The following is a 27,100-nucleotide window of genomic DNA, read 5'->3' as shown; positions in this document are numbered from 1 at the left end:
TCGGCTGCCAACTGGACCTGCGGTATGCTGATCTTGAGGCAGTCAATCGGGCACGGCGACCATTAGCCAGGTAACTATTCTATATATATTTTTTTTTAAATCAAATTTGCTTCATTCTCTTGATATCCTTTGTGGAAGGAGCAGCAATACACTACTGCGAGCTAACTGAATAAATCAGGTGAGCCAATGACAACAGGCATATTTGTGCAGCCACCAATCAGCAACTAGCTCCCAGTAATGCATTGCTGCTCAAGAGTTTACTTAGGAATGTTTTGCAACAAAGAACATCATAAAGAGTACAAAGCAAATTATATGATAGAATTAAACTGCAAAGTTGTTTAAAATCACATCTATCTGAATTATGAACGTTTTTCTAATTTTTGACTTTACTGTTCCTTTAATGTCCATTTAGCTTATGTCATTAATTTTGCTTGATGTACCAAGGAAGCAAATGCTTTTTAAAGTACTACCTAGGCTATATTCATGGCTGATTTTCTTGTGATTTATAGCTTTATAAAGTGTTAATATCCAAAGCGATAGGAAAGTCAAAATTAAACTTGCCTGTTCACATAGAACAGGCATGTCCAAAGTCCGGCCCGCGGGGCAATTGCGGCACGAGTACCGGACTGATATGGCCCCACAGATAATTTTACAAATATACATTATACGGCCCCCCAGTGAGTCCCCGACCGCCGCTCAGTTAAGTCCCAGAGAGCCGCTCAGTGAGTCCCCGAGCGCCGCTCAGGACTCCTGAGATCTCTGGTTTGACGTCTTTAGCCGGCACAGGAAGAAGGGGAAAGCCCAAATCTCGCGAGATCTCAGACACATAGGAATCTGGCCAATTTTCATAATAGCACCAAAACTTCTCACAGGAATAAGCAAGGAGATATTTCAAGGTATAAAAAGTTCAATTTATGACATGTCATCCAATGTAAAAACGTAAAAGGCACAGCATACACAGCTTTTTCTTGGGAGAAACGTTATGAACATTCACATACCTACCCTGTGTACTTTAACCGCATTAGTGGGACTCTGAGGAGAGTAGTATTCACAGTTGCATATTTGGTTGCATGCATAAGAGATCTATAATTACATACACATAGTTATATAATACTGGACTGTATCCAATTTTAATAATGGCAACTATAAATAAGAAAAGAAAAGTTGACAGTGAGGGACGCCGCTTCCAGGACAGGTGGAAAATTGAATATTTTTTCACTGAAATACAGAATCACTGTGTTTGTCTGATATGCCAAGAGACTGTGGCTGTTGATAAGGAATTCAATGTACACATGTAAACTTGGTGTTATGTTCCTGTTCACATTTTCTGAACTTAAAAGTTGACAGACAACCTTTATTAGTTTGCGTAATGTACTTTACAATGTTCCTGACATATTTCAGCTTCCTGTTTTTTTATATTAAAGGCAGAGTGATTTAACACCTGTTTAGATTTGTCATCCAAGTCACAAAATGTAAAAGTATGCCGTTTTCAATAAACTTTGCATAAAATAGTTATTTTGCATTTATTTTAAAATGGTTCAAAGAATGTCAGGCAAAATGGTCGGCCCTCGCACATGTTCACTTCATGAAATCTGGCACTCTTCCAAAAAAGTTTGGACACCCCTGACATAGAACATGTAATTTTAGGCACATTTAAATTCATTTCTGTTCTCAAATTTGCTTTGTTCTCTTAGCATCCTTTGCTGAAAACGCATATGTACATATCCTACACCACTGCAAGCTAGCTGGTTATTGGTGATTACACACATTTGTCTCTTGTTATTGGGTTGCTAGATTTCTTCAGCTATCTCCCAGTAGTGCACTGCTGCTCCTTCAGTAAAGAACACCACAAGAATTAAGCACATTTTATAATAGAAGTGATTTGGAAAGTTGTTTAAAATTGTAAGCTTTGTCTGATTCATGAAAGAAAACATTTTGACTTTTATGTCCCTTTAAGAAAGAAAGATAGTATTTTAAAGCACTATTTAACTTTTATGTAGAGGTTACTCGTCTTATGACTTAAAGGGACACTCAAGTCCAAAAAAAACTTTCATGATTCAAATAGGGCATGTAATTTTAAACAACTTTCCAATTTACTTTTATCACCAATTTGGCTTTGTTCTCTTGGTATTCTTAGTTGATGGCTAAACCTAGGAGGTTCATATGCTAATTTCTTAGACGTTGAAGGCCGCCTCTGCATTTGACAGTTTTTCACCACTAGAGGGCGTTAGTTCATGTGTTTCATATAGATAACATTGAGCTCATGCACGTAAATTTACAGAGGAGTGAGCACTGATTGGCTAAAATGCAAGTCTGTCAAAAGTACTGAAATAAGGGGGCAGTCTGCAGAGGCTTAGATACAAGGTAATCACAGAGGTAAAAAGTTTATTAATATAACTGTTAGTTATGCAAAACTGGGGAATGGGTAATTAAGGGATTATCTATCTTTTAAAACATAAATTCTGGTGTTGACTGTCCCTTTAATTTTCTCTTTAACCTCAATTTTTTATTGGAAAAATTTGCCCTAAAAATGTAATCTATCAAAAAATATATTGGTGGTCTATTTACACCCCTTCAAATTTTATTTCAAGAAGATTTTTTGTTCTGTTTCTGCAAAATAAAAATAAAAACACTTACTTTCTTAGTGCTGATCTCATGTCATATAGCTATTTGAACATCTCTAAATATTATTTAATTTATCAACAGCTTGTTTGTGTCACATTGCCTATTAAAGTGGTTACATTAACATTTTAATAGCTTTATATATATGTTTTTTTTTTTTTTTAGGCCAATAAAAAGAGGGGACATCTTACCACCAGAAAGAGGAAGGGAAGTTGCAAAGGAGCTTGGAATTCCGTACTATGAAACTAGTGTGTTTGACCAATTTGGAATTAAGGATGTATTTGATAATGCAATCAGGGCAGCTTTAATTTCCCGCAGGCACCTACAGTTCTGGAAATCTCATCTGAAGAAAGTTCAGAAACCTTTATTACAAGCTCCATTCCTTCCTCCTAAAGCACCACCACCAGTTATAAAAATACCCGAATCCCCTGTAGCTAGCATGAACGATGCTAGTGATTTGCTGGACAATCCTTTGTGTGCAGATGTCATGTTTGTCCTTCAGGACCAAAAACAAATCTTTGCTCATAAAATTTACCTTGCTACCTCCTCTTCAAAATTTTATGACCTTTTTTTAACAGAACATGAAGAATTAGTAGATCCAGTTGATCGGTATTCCAAAAAAGAAAAGCCTAACTTACCAACAAGGACATTAAGCCTCGATACAGATGAGGACACAGATATTGCTGCCTTGAAACCATCAAATTCCTGTCTTCGGACTTCTAGAAGTGATGATACTTTACTAACAACAGACTTCAATGAGGAGGGCTGTGTAGCTTTGTCCTCCTGGAGTAAAGGTTTTCATAGCATTCATCAAGAGCTTGTGGTCAACCCAGTTTCAAACAGGACTTCTTCAGTAACCGTTGTCCGAATGGATTCCTCTATACAGTATGGGCCATTCAAAACTGTTTTACGTTTTCTTTACACGGGACAGTTAGATGAAAACGAGAAGGGTTTAATGCGAGTGGCACAGATTGCAGAAATCCTAGAAGTTTTTGATTTACGGATGATGGTGGAAAACATTACAAATAAAGAAGCCTTCATGAATCAGGAAATTACCAAGGCATTCCATGTCAGGAAAGCTAATCGAATTAAAGAATGCCTTTCCAAAGCAACCTTTTCCGGTGAGTAAACTATGGAATCTAAGTCTACTTTAAAATTGTTTTGATTAAAGGGACAGTCTAGTCAAAATTTAAACTTTCATGATTCAGATAGGGGATGCAATTTTAAACAACTTTTATAATTTACTTTTATCATCCAATTTCCTTTGTTCTATTGGTATTCTTTGTTGAAAGCTAAAACTTGTGCCCATGCCCGTGGAGTTTCTCATGAGTCTGCACTGACTGTCTAAAATGCAAGTCTTAATACTACAGGAAACCAATAGCACTACTTTGTTTGTTAAAGGGACACTGAACCCAAATTCTTTTCTTTTGGGATTCAGAGAGAGCATGAAATTTTAAGCAACTTTCTAATGTACTCCTATTATCAAATGTTCTTTATTCTCTTGGTATCTTTATTTGAAATGCAAGAATGTAAGTTTAGATGCCGGCCCATTTTTGGTGAACTACCTAGGTTGTCCTTGCTGATTGGTGGATAAATTCATCCACCAATCAAAAACTGCTGTCCAGAGTACTGAATCAAGAAAAAACATAGATGCCTTATTTTTTATATAAAGATAGCAAGAGAACGAAGAAACATTGGTAATAGGAGTAAATTAGAAAGTTGCTTAAAATTGCATGCTCTATCTGAATCATGAAAGATTTTTTTTGGGTTCAGTGTCCCTTTAATGTATTCCTTATATAAAAAAGAGGTACTTAATTAATTATAAATAGTCTTTTGAAGGATGGGGTGCAGTATATTGTAACATCTTAAAGAGATGATTTCAGTAAATAACTGAGAAAGAATATACCTGTTGCATTCACAGCGTAAATCATATATTAATCTCTTGTGACCATGTTAAGTTAAAACTTAACTTTTATTTATGACTATAACAGAAAAGCAGAAACTTCTTTTTTAAATGACTTACCTTTGCTTTATGGAAAGCAGACCGGCGATCCTCCGCCTGCAGCTTCTACTGTAGTTAGCAGATCGATGACGAATTCGACTTCCTCCAATCGTTGCGTTCCCTCTTTGCCATCCAGCTCGTGAGGCCACACAACTATTGAAGGAAGCCAGATTCAGTGTCTATCTATATTGACACCTTTGTCAATGGTCAAAGTGCAGATAAAAGCAGCGGTGTGATCTATTCTAATATAAAATTTCTGCTATCCAAAGCACACAGTAATTGCATAACATAACTGCATTTAATGATTATTTAAGCAATTAACATTGTAAATTGTTAATATCGGCTCATTTCAAATATTTTGTGGCTGAAATTGTTGCTGGGTGGTAAAATCTGTATAATCATCCAGGTGGTGCAAACATTTAATAAGGGTCTCACCTAAACTACCAAGTCCTATCATGATTGTTGATGCAAAACTGACAATCCACCTTATTAAGAGCAAATGAGTACAGAGAATGTGAGGGAGGAGGGGGTAAATAAAAGCTCACAGATAAATTTGCTAAAAGTATTAACCCAATCCTCCCTGTGAGAAAGTCGAACAAGTACAAATTTCAGGTGTATTTTACAACAAAATGAATGTATATTTTAATAATGTTTCACTTTCTCCAACATAGGTGTGTCCGGTCCACGGCGTCATCCTTACTTGTGGGATATTCTCTTCCCCAACAGGAAATGGCAAAGAGCCCAGCAAAGCTGGTCACATGATCCCTCCTAGGCTCCGCCTACCCCAGTCATTCTCTTTGCCGTTGTACAGGCAACATCTCCACGGAGATGGCTTAGAGTTTTTTAGTGTTTAACTGTAGTTTTTATTATTCAATCAAGAGTTTGTTATTTTAAAATAGTGCTGGTATGTACTATTTACTCAGAAACAGAAAAGAGATGAAGATTTCTGTTTGTATGAGGAAAATGATTTTAGCACCGTAACTAAAATCCATGGCTGTTCCACACAGGACTGTTGAGAGCAATTAACTTCAGTTGGGGGAACAGTGTGCAGTCTCTTACTGCTTGAGGTATGACACATTCTAACAAGACGATGTAATGCTGGAAGCTGTCATTTTCCCTATGGGATCCGGTAAGCCATGTTTATTAAGATAGTAAATAAGGGCTTCACAAGGGCTTATTAAGACTGTAGACTTTTTCTGGGCTAAATCGATTCATTATTAACACATATTTAGCCTTGAGGAATCATTTATTCTGGGTATTTTGATATGATTATATCGGCAGGCACTGTTTTTGACACCTTATTCTTTAGGGGCTTTCCCTAATCATAGTCAGAGCCTCATTTTCGCGCCGGTATGGCGCACTTGTTTTTGAGGACAGCATGGCATGCAGCTGCATGTGTGTGGAGCTCTGATACATAGAAAAGTCTTTCTGAAGGCATCATTTGGTATCGTATTCCCCTTTGGGCTTGGTTGGGTCTCAGCAAAGCAGATTCCAGGGACTGTAAAGGGGTTAAATATAAAAACGGCTCCGGTTCCGTTATTTTAAGGGTTAAAGCTTCCAAATTTGGTGTGCAATACTTTTAAGGCTTTAAGACACTGTGGTGAAATTTTGGTGAATTTTGAACAATTCCTTCATACTTTTTCGCAATTGCAGTAATAAAGTGTGTTTAGTTTAAAATTTAAAGTGACAGTAACGGTTTTATTTTAAAACGTTTTTTGTGCTTTGTTATCAAGTTTATGCCTGTTTAACATGTCTGAACTACCAGATAGATTGTGTTCTGACTGTGGGGAAACCAAGGTTCCTTCTCATTTAACTATATGTATTTTATGTCATAAAAAAAATTTAGTAAAAATGATGCCCAAGATGATTCCTCAAGTGAGGGGAGTAAGCATGGTACTGCATCATCCCCTCCTTCGTCTACACCAGTCTTGCCCATACAGGAGGCCCCTAGTACATCTAGTGCGCCAATACTCCTTACTATGCAACATTTAACGGCTGTAATGGATAATTCTATCAAAAACATTTTAGCCAATATGCCCACTTATCAGTGAAAGCGCGACTGCTCTGTTTTAGAAAATTCTGTAGAGCATGAGAACGCTGATGATATGGTTTCTGAAGGGCCCCTACACCAGTCTGAGGGGGCCAGGGAGGTTTTGTCTGAGGGAGAAATTTCAGATTCAGGAAACATTTCTCAACAAGCTGAACCTGATGTGATTACTTTTAAATTTAAGTTGGAACATCTCCGCGCTCTGCTTAAGGAGGTGTTATCCAATTTGGATGATTGTGATTATCTGGTCATTCCAGAACCACTATGTAAAATGGAAAAGTTCTTAGAGGCCCCGGGGCCCCCCGAAGCTTTTCCTATATCCAAGCGGGTGGCGTACATTGTTAGTAAAGAATGGGACAGGCCCGGTATACCTTTAGTACCTCCCCCCATATTTATAAAATTGTTTTCCTATAGTCGACCCCAGAAAGGACTGATGGCAGACAGTCCCCAAGGTCGAGGGGGCGGTTTCTACTCTACACAAGCGCGCCACTATACCCATAGAAGATAGTTGTGCTTTCCAAGATCCTATGGATAAAAAATTAGAAGGTCTGCTAAAGATGTTTGTTCAGCAAGGTTCCCTTCTACAACCAATTGCATGCATTGTCCCTGTCACTGCAGCCGCGTGTTTCTAGTTTGATGAGCTAGGAAAGGCGATTATTAGTAATTCTTCTTCTTATGAGGAGATTATGGACAGAATTCGTGCTCTTAAATTGGCTAATTCTTTCACCCTAGACGCCACCTTGCAATTGGCTAGGTTAGCGGCGAAAAAATTCTGGGTTTGCTATTGTGGCGCAGAGCGCTTTGGTTAAAATCTTGGGCAGCGGATGCGTCTTCCAAGAACAAATTGCTTGACATTCCTTTCAAGGGGAAAACACTCTTTGGCCCTGACTTGAAAGAGATTATCTCTGATATCACTGGGGGCAAGGGCCACGCCCTTCCTCAGGATAGGTCTTTTCAAGACCAAAAATAAACCTAAGTTTCGTCCCTTTCGCAGAAACGGATCAGCCCCAAGGGCTACGTCCTCTAAGCAGGAAGGTAATACTTCTCAAGCCAATCCAGCCTGGAGACCTATGCAAGGCTGGAACAAAGGAAAGCAGGCCAGGAAACCTGCCACTGCTACCAAGACAGCATGAAATGCGGGCCCCCGATCCGGGACCGGATCTGGTGGGGGGCAGACTCTCTCTCTTCGCTCAGGCTGGGGCAAGAGATGTTCTGGATCCTTGGGCGCTAGAAATAGTCTCCCAAGGTTATTCTCTGGAGTTCAAGGGGCTTCCTCCAAGGGGGAGGTTCCACAGGTCTCAGTTGTCTTCAGACCACATAAGAAGACAGGCATTCTTACATTGGGTAGAAGACCTGCTAAAAATGGGAGTGATTCATCCTGTTCCATTAGGAGAACAAGGGATGGGGTTCTACTCCAATCTGTTCATAGTTCCCAAAAAAGAGGGAACGTTCAGACCAATCTTAGATCTCAAGATCTTGAACAAGTTTCTCAAGGTTCCATCGTTCAAGATGGAAACCATTCGAACACTCCTTCCTTCCATCCAGGAAGGTCAATTCATGACCAAGGTGGATTTCAAGGATGCGTATCTACATATTCCTATCCACAAGGAACATCATCGGTTCCTAAGGTTTGAATTCCTGGACAAGCATTTCCAGTTCGTGGCGTTTTCTTTCGGATTAGCCACTGCTCCTAGGATTTTCTCATAGGTACTAGGGTCCCTTCTGGCGGTGCTAAGACCAAGGGGCATTGCTGTAGTACCTTACTTGGACGACATTCTGATTCGAGCGTCGTCCCTTCCTCAAGTAAAGGCTCACACGGACATTGTCCTGGCCTTTCTCAGATCTCACGGATGGAAAGTGAACGTGGAAAAGAGTTCTCTATCTCCGTCAACGAGGGTTCCCTTCTTGGGAACTATAATAGACTCCTTAGAAATGAGGATTTTTCTGACAGAAGCCAGAAAAGCAAAACTTCTAGACTCTTGTCGGATACTTCATTCCGTTCCTCTTCCTTCCATAGCGCAGTGCATGGAAGTGATAGGTTTGATGGTAGCGGCAATGGACATAGTTCCTTTTGTGCGCATTCATCTAAGACCATTACAACTGTTCATGCTCAGTCAGTGGAATGGGGACTATTCAGACTTGTCTCCGAAGATACAAGTAAATCAGAGGACCAGAGACTCATTCCGTTGGTGGCTGTCCCTGGACAACCTGTCACAAGGGATGACCTTCCGCAGACCAGAGTGGGTCATTGTCACGACCGACGCCAGTCTGATGGGCTGGGGCGCGGTCTGGGGATCCCTGAAAGCTCAGGGTCTTTGGTCTCGGGTAGAATCTCTTCTACCGATAAATATTCTGGAACTGAGAGCGATATTCAATGCTCTCAAAGCTTGGCCTCAGCTAGCGAGGGCCAAGTTCATACATCAACCATCAGGGGGGAACAAGGAGTTCCCTAGCGATGGAAGAAGTGACCAAAATCATTCTATGGGCGGAGTCTCACTCCTGCCACCTGTCTGCTATCCACATCCCAGGAGTGGAAAATTGGGAAGCGGATTTTCTGAGTCGTCAGACATTGCATCCGGGGGAGTGGGAACTCCATCCGGAAATCTTTGCCCAAGTCACTCAACCGTGGGGCATTCCAGACATGGATCTGATGGCCTCTCGTCAGAACTTCAGAGTTCCTTACTACGGGTACAGATCCAGGGATCCCAAGGCGGCTCTAGTGGATGCACTAGTAGCACCTTGGACCTTCAAACTAGCTTATGTGTTCCCGCCGTTTCCTCTCATCCCCAGGCTGGTAGCCAGGATCAATCAGGAGAGGGCGTCGGTGATTTTGATAGCTCCTGCGTGGCCACGCAGGACTTGGTATGCAGATCTGGTGAATATGTCATCGGCTCCACCATGGAAGCTACCTTTGAGACGAGACCTTCTTGTTCTAGGTCCGTTCGACCCACTCCAGCTGACTGCTTGGAGATTGAACGCTTGATCTTATCAAAGCGAGGGTTCTCAGATTCTGTTATTAATACTCTTGTTCAGGCCTGAAAGCCTGTAACCAGAAAAATTACCACATAATTTGGTATATCTGTTGGTGTGAATCTGCAGGATTCCCTTGGGACAAGGTTAAGATTCCTAAGAGTCTATCCTTCCTTCGAGAAGGATTGGAAAAAGGATTATCTGCAAGTTCCTTGATGGGACAGATTTCTGCCTTGTCTGTGTTACTTCACAAAAAGCTGGCAGCTGTGCCAGATGTTCTAGCCTTTGTTCAGGCTCTGGTTAGAATCAAGCCTGTTTACAAAATTTTGACTCCTCCTTGGAGTCTCAACCTAGTTCTTTCAGTTCTTTAGGGGGTTCCGTTTGAACCCTTACATTCCGTTGATATTAAGTTATTATCTTGGAAAGTTTTGTTTTTGGTTGCAATTTCTTCTGCTAGAAGAGTTTCAGAATTATCTGCTCTGCAGTGTTCTTCTCCTTATCTGGTGTTCCATGCAGATAAGGTGGTTTTGCATACTAAACCTGGTTTTCTTCCAAAAGTTGTTTCTAACAAAAACATTAACCAGGAGATAGTTGTGCCTTCTTTGTGTCCTAATCCAGTTTCAAAGAAGGAACGTTTGTTGCACAACTTGGATGTAGTTCGTGCTCTCAAATTTTACTTAGCAGCTACTAAGGATTTCAGACAAACTTTGTCTTTGTTTGTTGTTTATTCTGGTAAACGGAGAGGTCAAAAAGCAACTTCTACCTCTCTCTCCTTCTGGATTAAAAGCATTATCCGATTGGCTTATGAGACTGCCGGACGGCAGCCTCCTGAAAGAATCACAGCTCACTCCACTAGGGCTGTGGCTTCCACATGGGCCTTCAAGAACGAGGCTTCTGTTGATCAGATATGTAAGGCAGCGACTTGGTCTTCACTGCACACTTTTTCTAAATTTTACAAATTTGATACTTTTGCTTCTTCTGAGGCTATTTTTGGGAGAAAGGTTTTGCAAGCCGTGGTGCCTTCCATTTAGGTGACCTGATTTGCTCCCTCCCTTCATCCGTGTCCTAAAGCTTTGGTATTGGTTCCCACAAGTAAGGATGACGCCGTGGACCGGACACACCTATGTTGGAGAAAACAGAATTTATGTTTACCTGATAAATTACTTTCTCCAACGGTGTGTCCGGTCCACGGCCCGCCCTGGTTTTTTTAATCAGGTCTGATAATTTATTTTCTTTAACTACAGTCACCACGGTAACATATGGTTTCTCCTATGCAAATATTCCTCCTTAACGTCGGTCGAATGACTGGGGTAGGCGGAGCCTAGGAGGGATCATGTGACCAGCTTTGCTGGGCTCTTTGCCATTTCCTGTTGGGGAAGAGAATATCCCACAAGTAAGGATGACGCCGTGGACCGGACACACCGTTGGAGAAAGTAATTTATCAGGTAAACATAAATTCTGTTTTCAATGATGAGACATTTTATTCATTATTGAAATGCAGAGTTTAATTGCCCTTTAAGAGGGCCAGAGCTGCAAATATTTATTGATCTTCCATTTAGAACGACTGAGGATGTGCAGAATTTGTGTGAATAATACTGTTAGTTTTAGTGGCAACAACTATTCCATATAGTCAGTTTTGTAAGATACAAATAAACTTTACAAATATAAGTATATTTGATGTGCTCCATAGAACATTTTGCCAGCCAGGTAGTATTATGAGAGAAGGCTTATCTAGCTTGATGTTATAAATCTTCTAGAGCAACATAGGCTGGCTTAGTGTTAGTGAATGCAAGAGAAACTGAAATTCAGTTTTGCCTATGCTTAGAAGAGGACAGAATGCAAACTAACGTCATCTCCCTCATCAACCTAAGGTCAGTGGCTACACAGAGCTCATTTTGCAACATTCAAGAAATTTGTTTGCTGTTTTTTTTACAAAATCTGTTTCTTTTTATGTTTACTTTGATTTAGAATATTTGTTTTTACTAAAGGAGTTCTGTTTCATATCCCGTTAATAAATAGTCAGCCAGTGAGATCCTATCCCACACATTAGTTGTGCGCTTTTTGTTTGTTTCAAAATAAAAATATACCCACTTTTAGATTTACATTTTTCATGCAAAAATGTTTGTGTAATATCTTGCTCTTTGATATGTATAATTGAGACTGGTGCTTAATGTCCCTTTAATTTGGGTCTGTTTGTTCTAAAAAATAAATGTTTAATAAATTACAAATAACTGAACAAAATCCATGCTAAACTACCATGAAGGGACATAAAAATGCAAAAAGAAAATGTTCCTATGCGTTTTATTGTGTTTATCACATGCAAAAGTGTTAAATACATAGGTAAAATCAGATAAAGAGTAGCCATGCACTACTGGGGACCTACCTGAACATATCTGGTGATCCAATGACAAGAGATCTATGTTCGTAGCCATCAATCACCTGCTACGACTGATCTTTTCTAGGTACCGTATACTGTTTCAACAAAGGATACAGAGGGAACAAAGTAACTGCATTTGATAAAATATAATAGAAGTGAAAAGTCGCTTAAAATGTCAGTCTATTTTGACTTTAATTTCCCTTTAAAGGAAGAGAAGAGGGGTAGGCTCCTCATCATCATGTTTCTTCTACTGCATATATGTGAACAACAATTTGCATTCATACCTCATACCTATGTACAGGGTTATGATTGTTACAAAGGTTTATTTTGTTCTGGGGGGACCGAGACGCAACAATTTCTCAACAAAAAGGCTGCATCATTCATTTTAAAATGCTTCTCAAATATGAAGCCACAGTTATGTGTTTAACGTCCCTTTTAATCAGATATAAACGTTTAATTTAATCTAGACATTTTTGAGAAAGGTTAAGTAACACAAAATAGTCTGGCTTATGAAAATGAGGTTTTGTTTCTTTTCTATCTAGAGTGCTGCAGATTAAACCCTCCTATTTTTGTGAAATCTAGGTCATAGTCAGTATGTGAATTAATCACTTTAACTCAGAAAATCTGTAATCATTTAATAATCGTAAGATGCATCTCTCTAAGTTTTCAATAATGATCTAAATAAAATAAAATGTGGATTTATAAAAAAAAGTTTAAGCCAGACACATTATATTAAAATTAGGTATGCTTAGGAGCGTATATGTGTCTTTAACGTCGTATGGCTAGCAGCGGTTGCATTATGGTGACAGCTGGGTGACAAAATGAAGTAGCCACTTGGAGGCAGTATTATAACATTTTCTATTATTTAGACATGTTACATAAGCTATCCAAAGCACAAATTAATTGCATAATTTAAGATAAATTAATGTAGTGATTATTTGTGCAACAAACATTGAAAAATGTAATATTTGATCATTTTAGCTTAAAGTGATGGTAAACCTGAGTGTTTAAGAAACGCTAGGATTTACCATCACTAAAAATAAACGACTTAAAGGGAAAAAGGGTGCTTCCACTTCTAAACCAATAGCCGCGCTAGCATACAGAACACTGTCAGGTGACTAGCATGGCTATAGGTTTAGAGGTGAAAATGTCTCCTCATTGAGAAAGGAGCGCTGACTTAAAGGGACACTGAACCCAGTTTTTTTCTTTTGTGATTCAGATAAAGCATGCAATTTTAAGCAACTTTCTATTTTACTCCTATTATCAATTTTTCTTTCTTTCTCTTGCTATCTTTATTTGAAAAAAAAGTAATCTAATCTAAGAAGCCATGGTGGGTGAATTTATCCACCAATTAGCAAGAACAACCCAGGTTGTTCACCAAAAATAGGCCGGCATCTAAACTTACATTCTTGCTTTTCAAATAAAAATACCAAGAGAATTAAGAAAATTTGATAATAGGAGTAAATTAGAATGTTGCTTAAAATTGCATGCTCAATCTGAATCATGAAAGAAAAAATTTAGGTTCAGTGTCCCTTCAAGCGAGGAGCCACGGCACAGAAAGGATAAGTTTAGCACCCTTTTTTTTAACAAACTCATCACTGAAAGTTTTTAAACGCTCAGATTTACTATCACTTTAATATCTTCTTACATTTTAGCCAAGTGGTCAGTAAAATAAGCCAGGTGGTGTGCTCATTAAATTGGTTCTGGGTAGAACAAAGCATATCATGAAGTAAATTTGCTAATAGTAGTAAATGTTATTTTAATTTTAATTGTATACTCTTTCTGAATCGTGAATGTTTAATTTTCAAGTCTATGTCCCTTTAAATACTAAAATACTCTCTGAGAATTCTTCTTAATGAGTTGCTTATTGCTTTCTTTTTTCTTTTTCTTTTCCCTGTAAGATGTCACTTTTAAATTGGATGATGGGAGCATAAATGCCCATAAACCACTTCTTATTTGTAGTTGTGAATGGATGGCGGCCATGTTTGGAGGATCATTTGTCGAAAGCGCAAATAATGAGGTATTTTTTTATATACAAATGTGTTTGAATTGCTGTCAAACACTTTTTTTTTTTTGCTGCCAATTGTCGTTTTTTTATTAAAGTAGATAGCATTTTGTTTGTGCATGGTTTTAACACCTTCATTGCCAGAAATGACTAACTCTTTCTCCATAATTTAAATCAGGGGTTTTCAAACCTGTCCTCCAGCCTCCCTAACAGGCCAGATTTTCAGGATTACATTGGTTATGAGGAAATTAATAACCATGTTTACTAGTCAGCTGATGATTTCACCTGGTCTCCAATTCAGATATCCTGAAAATATGTCCTGTCAGGGAGTCTTTAGGACAAGTTTGAAAACCCCTGATTTTAAATAAAATAGCAGGTGAAGCACAGCATCAGTTCCAAACAATTCAATCAGTGTGCTGGTTGTAAATACCCCAACATCCTTATATAGAAATTGCAATAGGCAGCACCTCTGTATAAAAAGTATTAAAGTCTCTTTATTAGAGTGTCATACCCTTAAACAGCTTCTTTTTTTTGGGGGGGGGGGGGGGGCTAATATAGAGATATAAAGTACTTTTTATATAGTGATGATGAAGCTATTTCTATTGGGTTTTTTTCCATAATGCAGAATGACTTTTATATAACAATATTTTGAACAGCACTCCAGTCTCCAGGAAATAACTAAATAGCGTAGAATTAACTGAAGGCAAAAAAACAGTTTGTTGAGCCACTCCAGTTGTACTTCACCCGACTAGACTAGAACATTTTAACATCAAAATGATGCAACTGATTGTTTTATGTATTAACTTAAACACCAAATAAGAAGTTGCTATTTTTAAATTGTATTTTGTTTTCTGTTACAGGTTGTTTTACATAATGTGAGCAAATCTTCAATGCAGGCTGTGCTGGATTACTTGTACACTAAGCAGTTGTTATCCAGTTCGGATATGGACCCTCTTGAGCTAATAGCATTGGCAAACAGACTCTGCCTTCCACACCTAGTTGCTCTTACTGGTAAGGTCATAAATTGTTTTAAACATTATGTATACGTTCTTAGCATTAAAAGATATTTTTAATTAAAATAAAAGGGCTATTTGGGCCTAGCATAAAGACAGGAATGATCTTATGCATTTAAAATTGGTATTTTATAAAGCGAAAAGGGGTACATTTGGTTGAGCATGAACGTTTTGCGCCATTTGTGCAGGAAAGAGGTTAACACATAGGTAAAATCTTGCTTAGGAGCTGGAAGCATCCATTTTAACTCCCAGATTGGCACCAATAGCACATACGAGGTACCAGTTTCAGAGCCTGTCAATGTAGCTTGTGTGCAAGAGCATACTTAGCACTTTGAAGCTATGAATCTTCTGAGTATGGCACCTGGCTTTATGTAAGCGGTTGCTAGTTATGTTTTGAAAAATAATAATACAATTTAAATAAAAAAAAAAAGCTAAATCATCCTTTTAAAAAAGACACTAAACATTTAATTGAATGTTTCTTTAAGCCACAATTCTGATGCCAAATTGCACCTTTTCCAGGCCTTGGTGCCATTTAGGGAACTTAGTCAAAAACTTATATAGCCATATGGGTATGGCTAGAGTCTGCTGTTTTCATTATGGGATTTGTGTCTTCAGTCTTTATGCAGACTATGGTATCTTATTATTTGTTTATTTATGTTGGAGGGGTCCAACATCCGAGATTACAAATAATTATATATATGTATGTGTGTGTGTATATATATATATATATATATATATATATATATGTGTATATATGTATGTGTAAAAAAAATTTTTAGATTAATAGTGATCTTTTCTTCTGGGGTCCTACAGCGCTTGTTCTATTCCTTCCAATACAACTCATATATATATATATATATATATATATATATATATATATATATATATATATATATATATATATATATATATATATATAGTCACATTTCCTATGCTTTTCTTTAAACTTAAATGTAAGTGGACATTAATCCTTGCACTAGTTTCACATTTCAGATGATAACATTAATTAAATTGTGAACGAATTGCTTAATGTATTATGAGTAATCTTTGAGTGAAAACATACATTTCTACAGGTAATGGGAATATTTATGTGCTGTGGCTCTAAGCGTTTTTTGTTTTTTTTTAGATCAACTGGTGCATAATGAGTTCTTTGTAATACATATAATTTATTTTTGTTGTAATTTATGATTTGTGTTCTAGAGTGCACTTTCTTTTACTGCAGTAGTTATAAAACAACTTGTTTAATGTATAAAATTCAGAGCACCGCTGTGTTGCTAAGGAAACTGTTTAGACACTAAAATATTTTACTGTGGTTTATTGCACAATTCAAAATATATGAAGTACTTGATTGTAAATTGTGTAAATGTATAATATGTTTACTAGTTATGTGTTATAAGTTGTCTGTCATTTGTGTATTGGTTTAGTGTTTGCACTTTGGCGCCTATTTAATTACTTTACAAAAAAAAATGTAATTATATAGAGTAGCACCTAAACATTAAAATAATATTAAAAAACTGTTTCAAAGCAATTGCAGTATCAGTAAAGTAACATCATTTATTTAATGAGTATAATATATACCAGACTAAAATCATTGCCAAATTATTGTTTATTTTTTATTCTTTCTATCCCCCCTCAATATTTAAGAAACCTTTTTTTAAACATTCAAAGCGCAATTATATATTAACCCATTTAGCGTATACAAAATATTGGAGAGCCTCAATGTTAGGATTTCTACTCTTTTGAAGGAGACATAAAAATGGTACAAAAACAGTGTTAGTGACGGTAAAGTCAAAATTAAAGGGAAAGTCTACTTTGATATTTTTTGTTATTGTTTAAAAAGATAGATAACGCCTTTACTACCCATTTCCCTGCTTTGCACAACCAGCATTGTTATATTAATATAAGTTATAACCTCTAAACTTCTAAATATCTGCCTCTTTCTAAGCCCCTGCAGGCTGCCTCTTGTCTCAGTACATTTTATTAGCTTTTGACAGCCAAACAGTGCTAGTTAATGTCTGTCATATAGATAACATTGTGCTCAATCCTGTGGAGTTATGCATGAACCAGCACTAATTGGCTAAAATGCAAGTTTTTGAAAACCATTGAGATAGGGGGCAGTCTGCAGGGGCTTAGATACAAGGTAATCAGAGGTAACAAGTATATTACTATAACAGTGTTGTTTATGCAAAACTGGGAATGGGTACGAAAGAGATTATCTATCATTTTAAACAGTAAAAATTTTAAATTAGACTGTCCCTTAACTTCCACAATTTAGATTCAGCATGCAGTTGATCTGATTTGCTTTGTTTTTCTTAGGTATCCTTCATTGAAAAGCATACCTAGGTAGGCTTGAGCAGCAATGCACTGCTGGAGCTAGCCACTGATTGCGTGCTGCACATATGACTATTATCATTGGCTCACTCGATGTGATCAGCTAACTCCCAGTAGTGTATTGCTGCTCTTTCATCACATGATAGAGGGGGCAGGTAAAATGGAAGTAACTTTAAAATTTGTGTTATTGCTTTGTCTTTTTATTATGCATTTGTTGATTATCCAATTCTACTGTAATTTAATTGCCCTTTAAATTGTCCCCTGAGTTCCAAAGTACATTCTGGATTGTGTCATATAAAATACCTCTTACCAAAATTTGTGATTCTTTAACAGAAAAAAATGAGACTTTATAAATTAAATTTATATTTATATCTAGTGCCTGCCTAGAAATACATTTGTGTGCAGAAGAATATTAAACCTATATGCCACTAACTTAGGAATTTGCATTGTTCTGCAGAACAACATGCTATGCAGGAGCTGACCAGGGCTTCAGTAAATGGCGTGGATATTGATCAAGAAGTGCTGACATACTTGGAACTAGCACAGGTTAGTTTTATTATTTTTATTTCATGCTGTGTCAACCTCCAACAAAACTGAATGTAGTGTAAACAGAAGTAAGAGTCACAGTTTGGAGCCGAAAAGTCCTTTACATTTAACTGTTTTGAGTAACTTAGTGACAAGGTTAGCCACAGACATATTAGTATAAAATGCCTTATTTTGCAGTTCTTTTCTTTTAAAGCCAATTAGGGGGGAGATATGTAGCAAGGTTAGCCCAGATTAAGTCTGCAGGATGTTTTTTTTTAGTTCAGAGAATAAGAAAATACTTAAAGGGACAGTCTACACCAGAATTGTTATTGTTTAAAAAGATAGATAATCCCTTTATTACCCATACCCTAGTTTTGCATAACCAACACCATTATATAGATGCACTTTTTACCTCCATGATTATCCTCTATCTAAGCCTCTGCAAACTACCCCCTTATTTCAGTTCTTTTGACAGACATCCATTTTAACCAATCAAAACTGGCTCACTGAAACTTCACGTGCGTGAGCACAGTGTTATCTATATGACACACATGAACTAACACCCTCTAGTGATGAAAAACTGTCAAAATGCCCTGAGAGAAGAGGTGGACTTCAAGTGCTTAGAAATTAGCACATGAACCTCCTAGGTTTAGCTTTCAACTAAGAATACCAAAAGAACAAAGCAAAATTGGTGATAAAAGTAAATTGGAAAATTGTTTAAAATTACATTCTCTATCTGAATCATGAAAGTTTATTTTGGACTAGACTGTCCTTTTAAGTATCAGAGCTACATTACATGAAAAAGGGCAAAATAAATAATTGTGTATTGCAAAGCTATTTTACTATGCATTACTAAACATTCTATTGTTAAATTTCAAGGTTATTACTGTCCCTTTAAAGGGATATGAAACTGATTTTTTTATTTCATGGTTCAGATAGAGCAGGCAATTTTTAAGCAACTTTCTAATTTACACCTATTATCGATTTTTCTTTGTTTTCTTGGTATCTTTATTTGAAAAGCAGGAATGTAAAGCTTAAGGGCCGGCCCATTTTTTGTTCAGCACCTGGGTAGTGCTTGCTGATTGGTGGCTAAATGTACTAGTAGAGATACTTAAATAGTACATGGTCTACAATTTGGAACTTACAATGAAATTTATAAATTATTAATGCATTATGGTATACTCACTCAAAGGGTCATTATAGTGATACAATTAAATTATCTATTTTGTTAGAGCATATAATTTTATAACTAGGGAAAGCTATGTGTTTAACCCCCACAAAGGGGTTAAACACATAATTAAAGTACTGCTCCGGAACCAGTTTCTATGCAATTAAAGTGGTGTTTGTCCTTTTGCTAATTCAAAAGCTTTTTGATAGTCTGTGCATGTTATTAATACTCTTTTATATCATTTTTCAGTTTCACAATGCCCATCAGCTGGCAGCCTGGTGTTTGCACCATATCTGCACCAATTACAACTGTGTTTGCTCCAAGTTCCGCAAGGAGATTAAAGCTAAATCTGCAGGTATGTTTCATTTTTTAGATTTCACTACACCACACACACACACACTCAATCATCAGAAATCATATATAGCAGAAAAGGTAACCTAAGTTACAATATGGCGGCGTCCACTGCTTTCTGTATATTAAAGGGACAGACTACAATACAATTGATATTGTTTTAAAAGATAATCCCTTTATTACCCATTCCCCAGTTTTGCACAACCAACACTGTTATATTAATACACTTTTACCTCTGTGATTACCAACTATCTAAGCATCTTCTGGCAGCCCCCTGATTACATGACTTTTTATTTATTATCTATTGACTGGCATTTAGTACTGTGTTGTGCTAATTCTTAAATAACTCCTCGGCCGTGAACACAATGTTATCTATATGGCTCACATGAACTAGCAGTCTCCTGTTGTGTAAAGATAATAAAAAAGCATGTGATTAAGAGGCTGTCTGTAGTGACTTAGAAACCGGCAGAAATTTTGAGGTTTAAAGTTAAAAAGTATATTAATAATGTTGGTTGTGCAAAGCTTTCGGAATGGGTACTAAAGGCATTATCTATCTTTTTAAACAATAACAATTTTAGTGTAGACTGTCCCTTTAACATTACCCATTAACTTCTTCAATAGTTAAACAGCTAATATAATTTTTAAAAATACATGTACAAATTATTCTCAGACTAATCTTTGCTCTGAATTCATCATTCGAGGAATGATTTATTTAGTGTTTTATGTCACTTTAACCCTTTTGTGCCGGGGTTAACTTGTCTACATCGGAACAAGTGTTCCGATGTAAACAAATTAAAATCTCGCAATCTTGCAAGTTATCACGATATTTCAATCATGGGATCGTGTCAGGGGGGCGTTCCTATGATGCTAGGCATGCCCTCCAGACCGCGATCCCATCAGGGAAGCGCCAGTGGCTTCAGGAAAGCCAAGTGGTTAGGACGTTGTATTTTGTCCTTCTGCGCTAAAGCACAGCAAAATTCGGACGTAATACAACGCCCTAACGGCGTTAAATGTTAATAGTCAATTTTATGTTGTTATTTCAAAATGCACAGCGGAGAAATCAAGTAACCTGTTATTTTAGCGCCTTCGCCACATCGCTAATAAGTTGTTTGATCTGTTCTGACAGAAAATCAGGAATACTTTGAAAGGCATCGCTGGCCGCCAGTGTGGTACCTTAAAGAGGAAGACCATTATCAGAGGGTACGAAAGGAAAGAGAGAAAGAAGACATTGCACTTAACAAGCATCGATCGAAGCGCAAGTGGTGCTTCTGGAATTCCTCAACAGCCTTTGCCTGAGCAATGATAGTCATTGCAGACTTGAAAAAAAAAAACTTGTAAAATATTGTGTCTTAATGTTAAAAAGCTGTTTCATAGGTTTCAAGCACTGATTCAAATCCACGTGTGTGCATTTATCGTTTTTTTTAAGATCAAAGCACAATTTCACTTCGAGCAAGTGTGAGGCTTGTGACACCTTAAACTCGTTGGGATGTAGTCAGATATTGTGATCACCTATTACTACATAATCTATACGCAGGTGATAAAATAACACTACCTACAGGGATCTCTATTACTTTTAGGCTATTTCAGGCCTCTTTGTTGGTAAAACTTTATTAACAATAAGCAAACGAACAGAAGTATGCTCACTTTCCTCATACTTAAAGGGACATTTAATAAAAAATAAAAAAATTATCATGTGTTGGAAAAGCAGCATTTAAATATATTCAAATGTTTTTTTGCATGATAAAAGGTAAAGAAAAACTTTTAACTGATTTTGAAACAAACAGGAAGAGCATGTCATGATACTTAAATATGCTGTAAAGAAAAACTCCCATACTTCTGGGAGACAAAGCATTGGGTAGTATAAAAGCAGGCCTGGATTGCAAGTGGAGCGCCAAAATATTAGTGCTATTGTTAGTGTTGCTACCTCAGCCATGTTTTCCGGGATAGTTATGAGATACACATGTTGCAGAGGGGAACATGAATAGTGCTGTTCACCAGCACTAATTATGTACTGTCCAGAGACAAAATACATGGTTGTCTCTGCACACCCAGCAGTATGTGTAACTCATAACTCTATTGCACGTTAAAGTGATTTAAAACCCCACATTTTTCTTTCATGATTGATAGAGAATATCATTTTAAACAACTTTCTAATTTACTTTTATCATCAGAGTAACTATTTCCTGTCATATAGTACTCCAGATGTGCACGCTACCTATCTAGATATCTATTCAACAAAGAACAACAAGAGAGCAAAGCAAATCTGATAATAGAAATAAACTCTAAACTTTTTAAAAATGATATCCTCTATCTGAATCAGGGAAGAAATATTTTGGGTTTCATGTCCCTTTAACATCTACTGCTGAGGATGCGCTAAGCTTATAGTGTGCAAGTAGTTGAGTTCTCAATGTAATTCTGCGCTATATTATTAATAATAATGATTTGCCAATGAGCATGGTAATATGCACTATCCATTACAAGTTTTGACTGTGTTACGATGCCTTGGGTAAAATATTTAACAATATATGTGGAATACCAGAGTGTGCGTTATTTTTTGCGCAATATTGTGCAAAAAAAAAAAAGGAAGCATACTGCGGTATCCATTGCCCTCCACTTGTAATCTAGCCTAAAGTAAAAGACAAATTATTGTAAGAGCATTTAAAAAAAATAATAATAATACATTTTAAGATACTCTGTGTCCCTTTAGGTTAGAGAGAGGGCATCATTTAATTAATTTCTGTTTGGACTGTGTATTTTATGGGTAGGAATCAAAGTATTATGGACTTTGATATCAAGGAACATCGTGTCAAGCTAACCTTAAACACGGAGAGCTAGACAATCACTTTTTGACAAACTCGTGTATATGTTAACTAGTCTAAAAAAAAAATAGTTTTGGGAAAAAGAAATTCCTCCAATTCAGGTGTTTCTCTTTTTTTAATGTTTTTTGTTCCAAACTATTTCGAATAATATGGCAAAGCAATGCAAAAACTACAACCTGCTTTTAAACCTTTATTAAGAAGCCACAGTTTTCACCTGTAGCTTTCTATATAACTGTTTGTAACTCATCTAAAATCATCATATTTATAGTAATTTCATAAACAAATGGTCATTTATCTGAAAAAATAATCAATGGTTCTCTTAGAACGAAAAAAAAAATATATATATTGTTTTTCTGTAGTCAAACATCAAACTTATCCTGTAAAATTGTATTAGAACCTAGCAGTGTTGTGTTTCCAAATTCTTTGGAAAATATTTTTATACTTCTTTTCAATCTTAAATACTAATTTATGTGAGAAACAGTAGATGATAGATGTTCCGATATAAGCTTTAGAAGGGCTTTTTCATATGGTTATTCAGGGCAAACTGTCTATGGACCTGACTTATGGAAAATAACAAGTCTGTTACTCTCGTAATACTTAAACATTATGTCGTTGTCACACTCTACCATCTCTTTATAAAGCAGTCGTCTTCCACATGTAGTCTGTATAAGATAACCTGATCTGCAGTGTCTCATATTCCAAGCTGTTAGTGTATTATAATTGGATACTGTCAAGGATAAAATTAAAGGGACATGTTCTCTACCATACTAAATTAAAAAAAAGAACAATTTGGAATATACGTTCATGTATAAAATGACCTCATTATGCAGCTGTTAAGAAGGGGAGCACTTTGTTGTTTTTACCATCACCAAAAAACTGCCCTGGTTATCAAAAGGACATATAGGCTAAAAAGGACGATACCCCAAAAAAATCTTTCATGATTTATAAAGGACATGGGATTTTAAAACAACATTTCAGTTGACTTCTATTATCTAATTTGCTTTGTACCCTTCATATCCTTTTTTGAAGGAGCAGCTATGCACTGCTGGGAGCTAATTGAGCACATGGGTTGAACCAATGAAAAGTGGTATTTATGTGCAGCCAGCTCCCAGTAATGCATTGCTGCTCCTGAGCCTACCTAGATATGCTTTTCAACTAAGGATATAAAGATAATTGTGTAAATTAGATCATAGAAGTAAACTGAAAAGTTGTTTAAAATTACGTGCTCTGAATCATGAAAGATAATTTTTTTGGGTTTAATGTCCCTTTAAGTGTGCCTCAAGTTTACTTTTGTCCACACACATGTCTAAAGAGTAAGCTGCATCAAGCAAAAATCACTGGCACTCACTGACCATTCATATTATATCAACAATTACATTTTATACTTAAGCCCTATAAATGCAGCCAATGAATCCAAGAACTTTTTTTGTTGCTATTTATACCACCTTGGGCACTTGTGCCACAGGTTTGCCATTCTTGCTGTGTAACTAAAGGGAAAACTATCCTGTTCAGAAGCTAAATAACAAGGTCATTTCCTTTTTAAAATAAATAAATAAATGGCTTACAGTCTACTTATGAGAATTGGTTTTTGGGTGGAGATAATGTCCCTTTAAGGAACACATTTCATGGTGTAGCTCAGTGGATAATGCATTAAATTTAAAATAAATAAATATGCAGAATGTGGATTTGAACCTTTTCATGTGATCCCATGCACATACTTCCAGTGTTATGGTATTTCTTTCAAATATCAGGTTCATTCACCTCTTAAATGGGGTTCTGCGTGAAGACTCAGTATTAATTATTTAAACAATCTTAATATTATCTATACAAGATCTAAGCTTCCTAGGCAAATCACTTCATACTTTAGAAATCTACTTAGGACTTAAGTGGGAGAGTTTTTAAAACATTTTTGGAGTTATGTGATTGCTAAAAAAACAAAAACAAAAAAAACGGGCAAAAGTGGAACTTTATACATCACTTGGTTTTACCGTGTGATTTGTAAATGGTTCCTGTAATGGCTTCTTAAATAAAGGATGTGTTTAGCCTGTAAGGCACATGTATGATTTAAAAGAGGTATATTGAGAAATACTCAATGTAAACCCCGTGGTGTAGATCAATACATTTCTTTTTTTGAAAGCCATATAACTTTTACTGTTGTTCAGGTAATTTAGACAGGGTTTATTATTGGCAATGCCACAGACACTCTGTATTTGGGTGCTACATTAACAGGATCCCCTGTTATATATACCAGCAATTAAAATCAACTAAAGTAGCACTCTTCTTAATGGGGTTACAAGGTAGATTACAATATTAGGGAGCTAAGCTTCAGGTACGTTTATACCTTTGGCTGCAATAAAAGGATGCATTGTGTAGCGATCTTTACCTACCCTTTTTTGCAGTTAAAGGAGTTAATGACATACCTTTTAAAGTATTGCATGATCCGTTGAAATGCAGGATTGACTCACAATACATTGTCCGCTGTGACTTTTGGAATAAGTAACAGTTGTCTGTTTTACACAACCAAAGCTATGATTGCAAACTTGCCAAAATGTTACAACTAAATGAATGCACCTGGGGTATATGCAATAATATCCAGTTGTAAACTTAATGTCAATTTATTCAACCAAGTGGCTGGTTCATTTGGTTTATTCAGCCTATGGCCTTTATCTATGTGTTTATTTTATGTTTTTTATTTTGCAAAAAAACAAACAAAATTGAAATAAAATGTCAATAAACTTGTTTAAATATAAATTGATATTTGTTTCCCATTCATTTTTTTTGCATGATTTTTATTTTGACTGTGAGGAAAAATTAGCTAGAAATGTGAATTAATTTATTTGTATTGTAACATTAGCGTTTTTCTTAATAACATCCTTAAAGGTGAAGTGTAAAACATTCTATTCATTAGGTTTTATTTTTTAAACAAAAGCTCTTTTTCACTTTGTGTGTTTTCAAACACTATTGGTCAGATTAGGAGCAGAGCGTTATTTAACGCTCCTGCTCGAGCCTTACCTGCGCTAGAAGTAAGATTTTTGTGCGCATCCAGTTGCACTTATGAGTTGAAAGTAAACTGTTTTCGCCCACATGCGCTAACCCAAAGAGCGCAAAAAGCCGAACTTAGAATATTGCTTGATAGATAACCTATTCCCCCAAGTCTGCCTGTTCTGCTTTCCTCCATAAAGCTTAGAGTTCTCCATTGTACTTAAGATATTTGCCTGAAACTTCAACATTCTGTACAGTGATTTGTTAGAACAGGTCACAAACTCCTTTACGTGTCCCTAAATGACCACAGCTGAGGAGAACAGGACAATTTATTACACCAGAATTAGTATACTGAATTCCTCTTGCTTTGTAAAACCTTGTAACTTGGACAATCACAATGACTATGTTATGAGTTATAATATTTAGGGCTCGTTTCCATTAAGCCGTAAATGGATTTGCGCAAGGTTGCAAAACAAAAAAACTGCTGTCGGAAGCCATTACGCTTATCAACAGCTTCAAATGGCTCGTTTTCCACAATTATTAGCAGCTGGCTGCCCATAAGAAATAACAGAAGCCGAAAACCTCTAAATTACACTTGGTTTCCATTGAATGTGCAAATAGTTAAAACACTTTCGGAAGCTGTCAATAAAGTCTCATACACAATGGCATGCTCAGTGAGGTGTAAAAGAGGAAAAATAAGCTTTTTGAGGCCTAGTTCCCATTGACATATTAAAGTTTGCAAACAATACAAGTGTTTCACTTTTATATTTATTGCTGGCCCAGGTTTAGGACTAGATGGAGTTATGTCCTATTTCAATATCAATATGTCTCAAATATCACAAATCAAATTAGCCAACATTGAAAATGAAAGATAAATTGCAAAGGATTCTAACTCAAACCCTAAAAGTTTATTTAAGTACATAAATCTCAGAAGGACAATATGGGTACATTAAGAATATGTGGAGGGTAGCATGATAAACAATGACGGAAAAGGCTGAGGTACTAAACCAGTTCTTTTCTTCAGTATGCACAAGAGAGGAAGATACCAAGAGAATGAAGAAAATTTGATAATAGAAGTAAATTAGAAAGTTGCTTAAAATTGCATGCTCTATCTGAATCACAAAAGAAAAAAACTGGGTTCAGTGTTCCTTTAAGGTAAATAAAACTCCAGGCCCAGATGAAATACACCAAGGGTTTTATAGGAATTTACCGCTGTTATAGCCAATCCTCTACTCTTAATTTTTTAAGACTCATCTTAAGGCATAGTACCCCAGGACTGGTGTAAAGCTGATGTGGTACCACTTTTTAAAAAGGGAAGCAGGGCTGATCCAGGAAGCTATAGACCAGTTAGTCTAACATCAGTAGTGGGAAAGATACTTGAAGGGATTATATTGAGTGTATTTGTGTAAACAAGATTGAGTGTAGCATTGTTTTTTGAGAAATAAATCATGTCAAACTAATATAATAAGATTCTTCTAGGAAGTGCGTAAAGATATAGATTATCTCTAAAGGATCACATGATGTGATATACTTGGATTTTGCAAAGGCATTTGATACAGTGCTACATGAGAGATTAATGTACAAAATTAAGGGACTGCAGATAGCGGAAAATGTTAGCTCATGGATAAATAATTGGATAAAAAGGGAGCAACATGTAGTAGTAAACAGATCATACTCAGACTGGACAAGGGTAATCAGTGGAGTCACCTAGGAATCCATACTGGGCCCCGTTATTTTTAATATTTTTATTATTGACTTTGAGCAAGGATTAAATAGCAACATCTCTATTTTTGCAGATGATACAAAGTTGTGTTAGGGTCATTAGGTCAGAGCAGGATGAATTTGCTTTACAAGGGGATCTACAAAAATTAGAAGAATAGGCAGGTCA

At 36.5% G+C, this 27,100-nt stretch overlaps 1 protein-coding gene across 4 annotated transcripts in view; it reads left to right on the top strand.

The window, feature by feature from the left end:
* The window catches only part of RHOBTB1 (Rho related BTB domain containing 1), a 178,427-nt gene extending 153,446 nt beyond the window's left edge, over positions 1–24,981 (top strand). For all 4 annotated transcript variants that reach the window (XM_053692254.1, XM_053692252.1, XM_053692255.1 and 1 more), the window contains 7 exons: positions 1–70; positions 2,788–3,743; positions 13,920–14,038; positions 14,884–15,034; positions 17,825–17,913; positions 19,310–19,415; positions 20,538–24,981. The exon at positions 1–70 is cut by the window's left edge and continues 116 nt beyond it. In XM_053692254.1, the coding sequence (XP_053548229.1) occupies positions 1–70; positions 2,788–3,743; positions 13,920–14,038; positions 14,884–15,034; positions 17,825–17,913; positions 19,310–19,415; positions 20,538–20,707 (1,661 nt within the window). In that variant the 3' untranslated portion in view covers positions 20,708–24,981. The remainder of the gene's footprint in view (positions 71–2,787; positions 3,744–13,919; positions 14,039–14,883; positions 15,035–17,824; positions 17,914–19,309; positions 19,416–20,537) is intronic.
* Positions 24,982–27,100: the final 2,119 nt, after the last annotated feature.

This window comes from Bombina bombina, chromosome 9, assembly GCF_027579735.1.
Source record: "Bombina bombina isolate aBomBom1 chromosome 9, aBomBom1.pri, whole genome shotgun sequence".
Classification (NCBI taxonomy): domain Eukaryota; kingdom Metazoa; phylum Chordata; class Amphibia; order Anura; family Bombinatoridae; genus Bombina; species Bombina bombina.
This window is presented reverse-complemented; position numbering and strand designations above follow the sequence as displayed.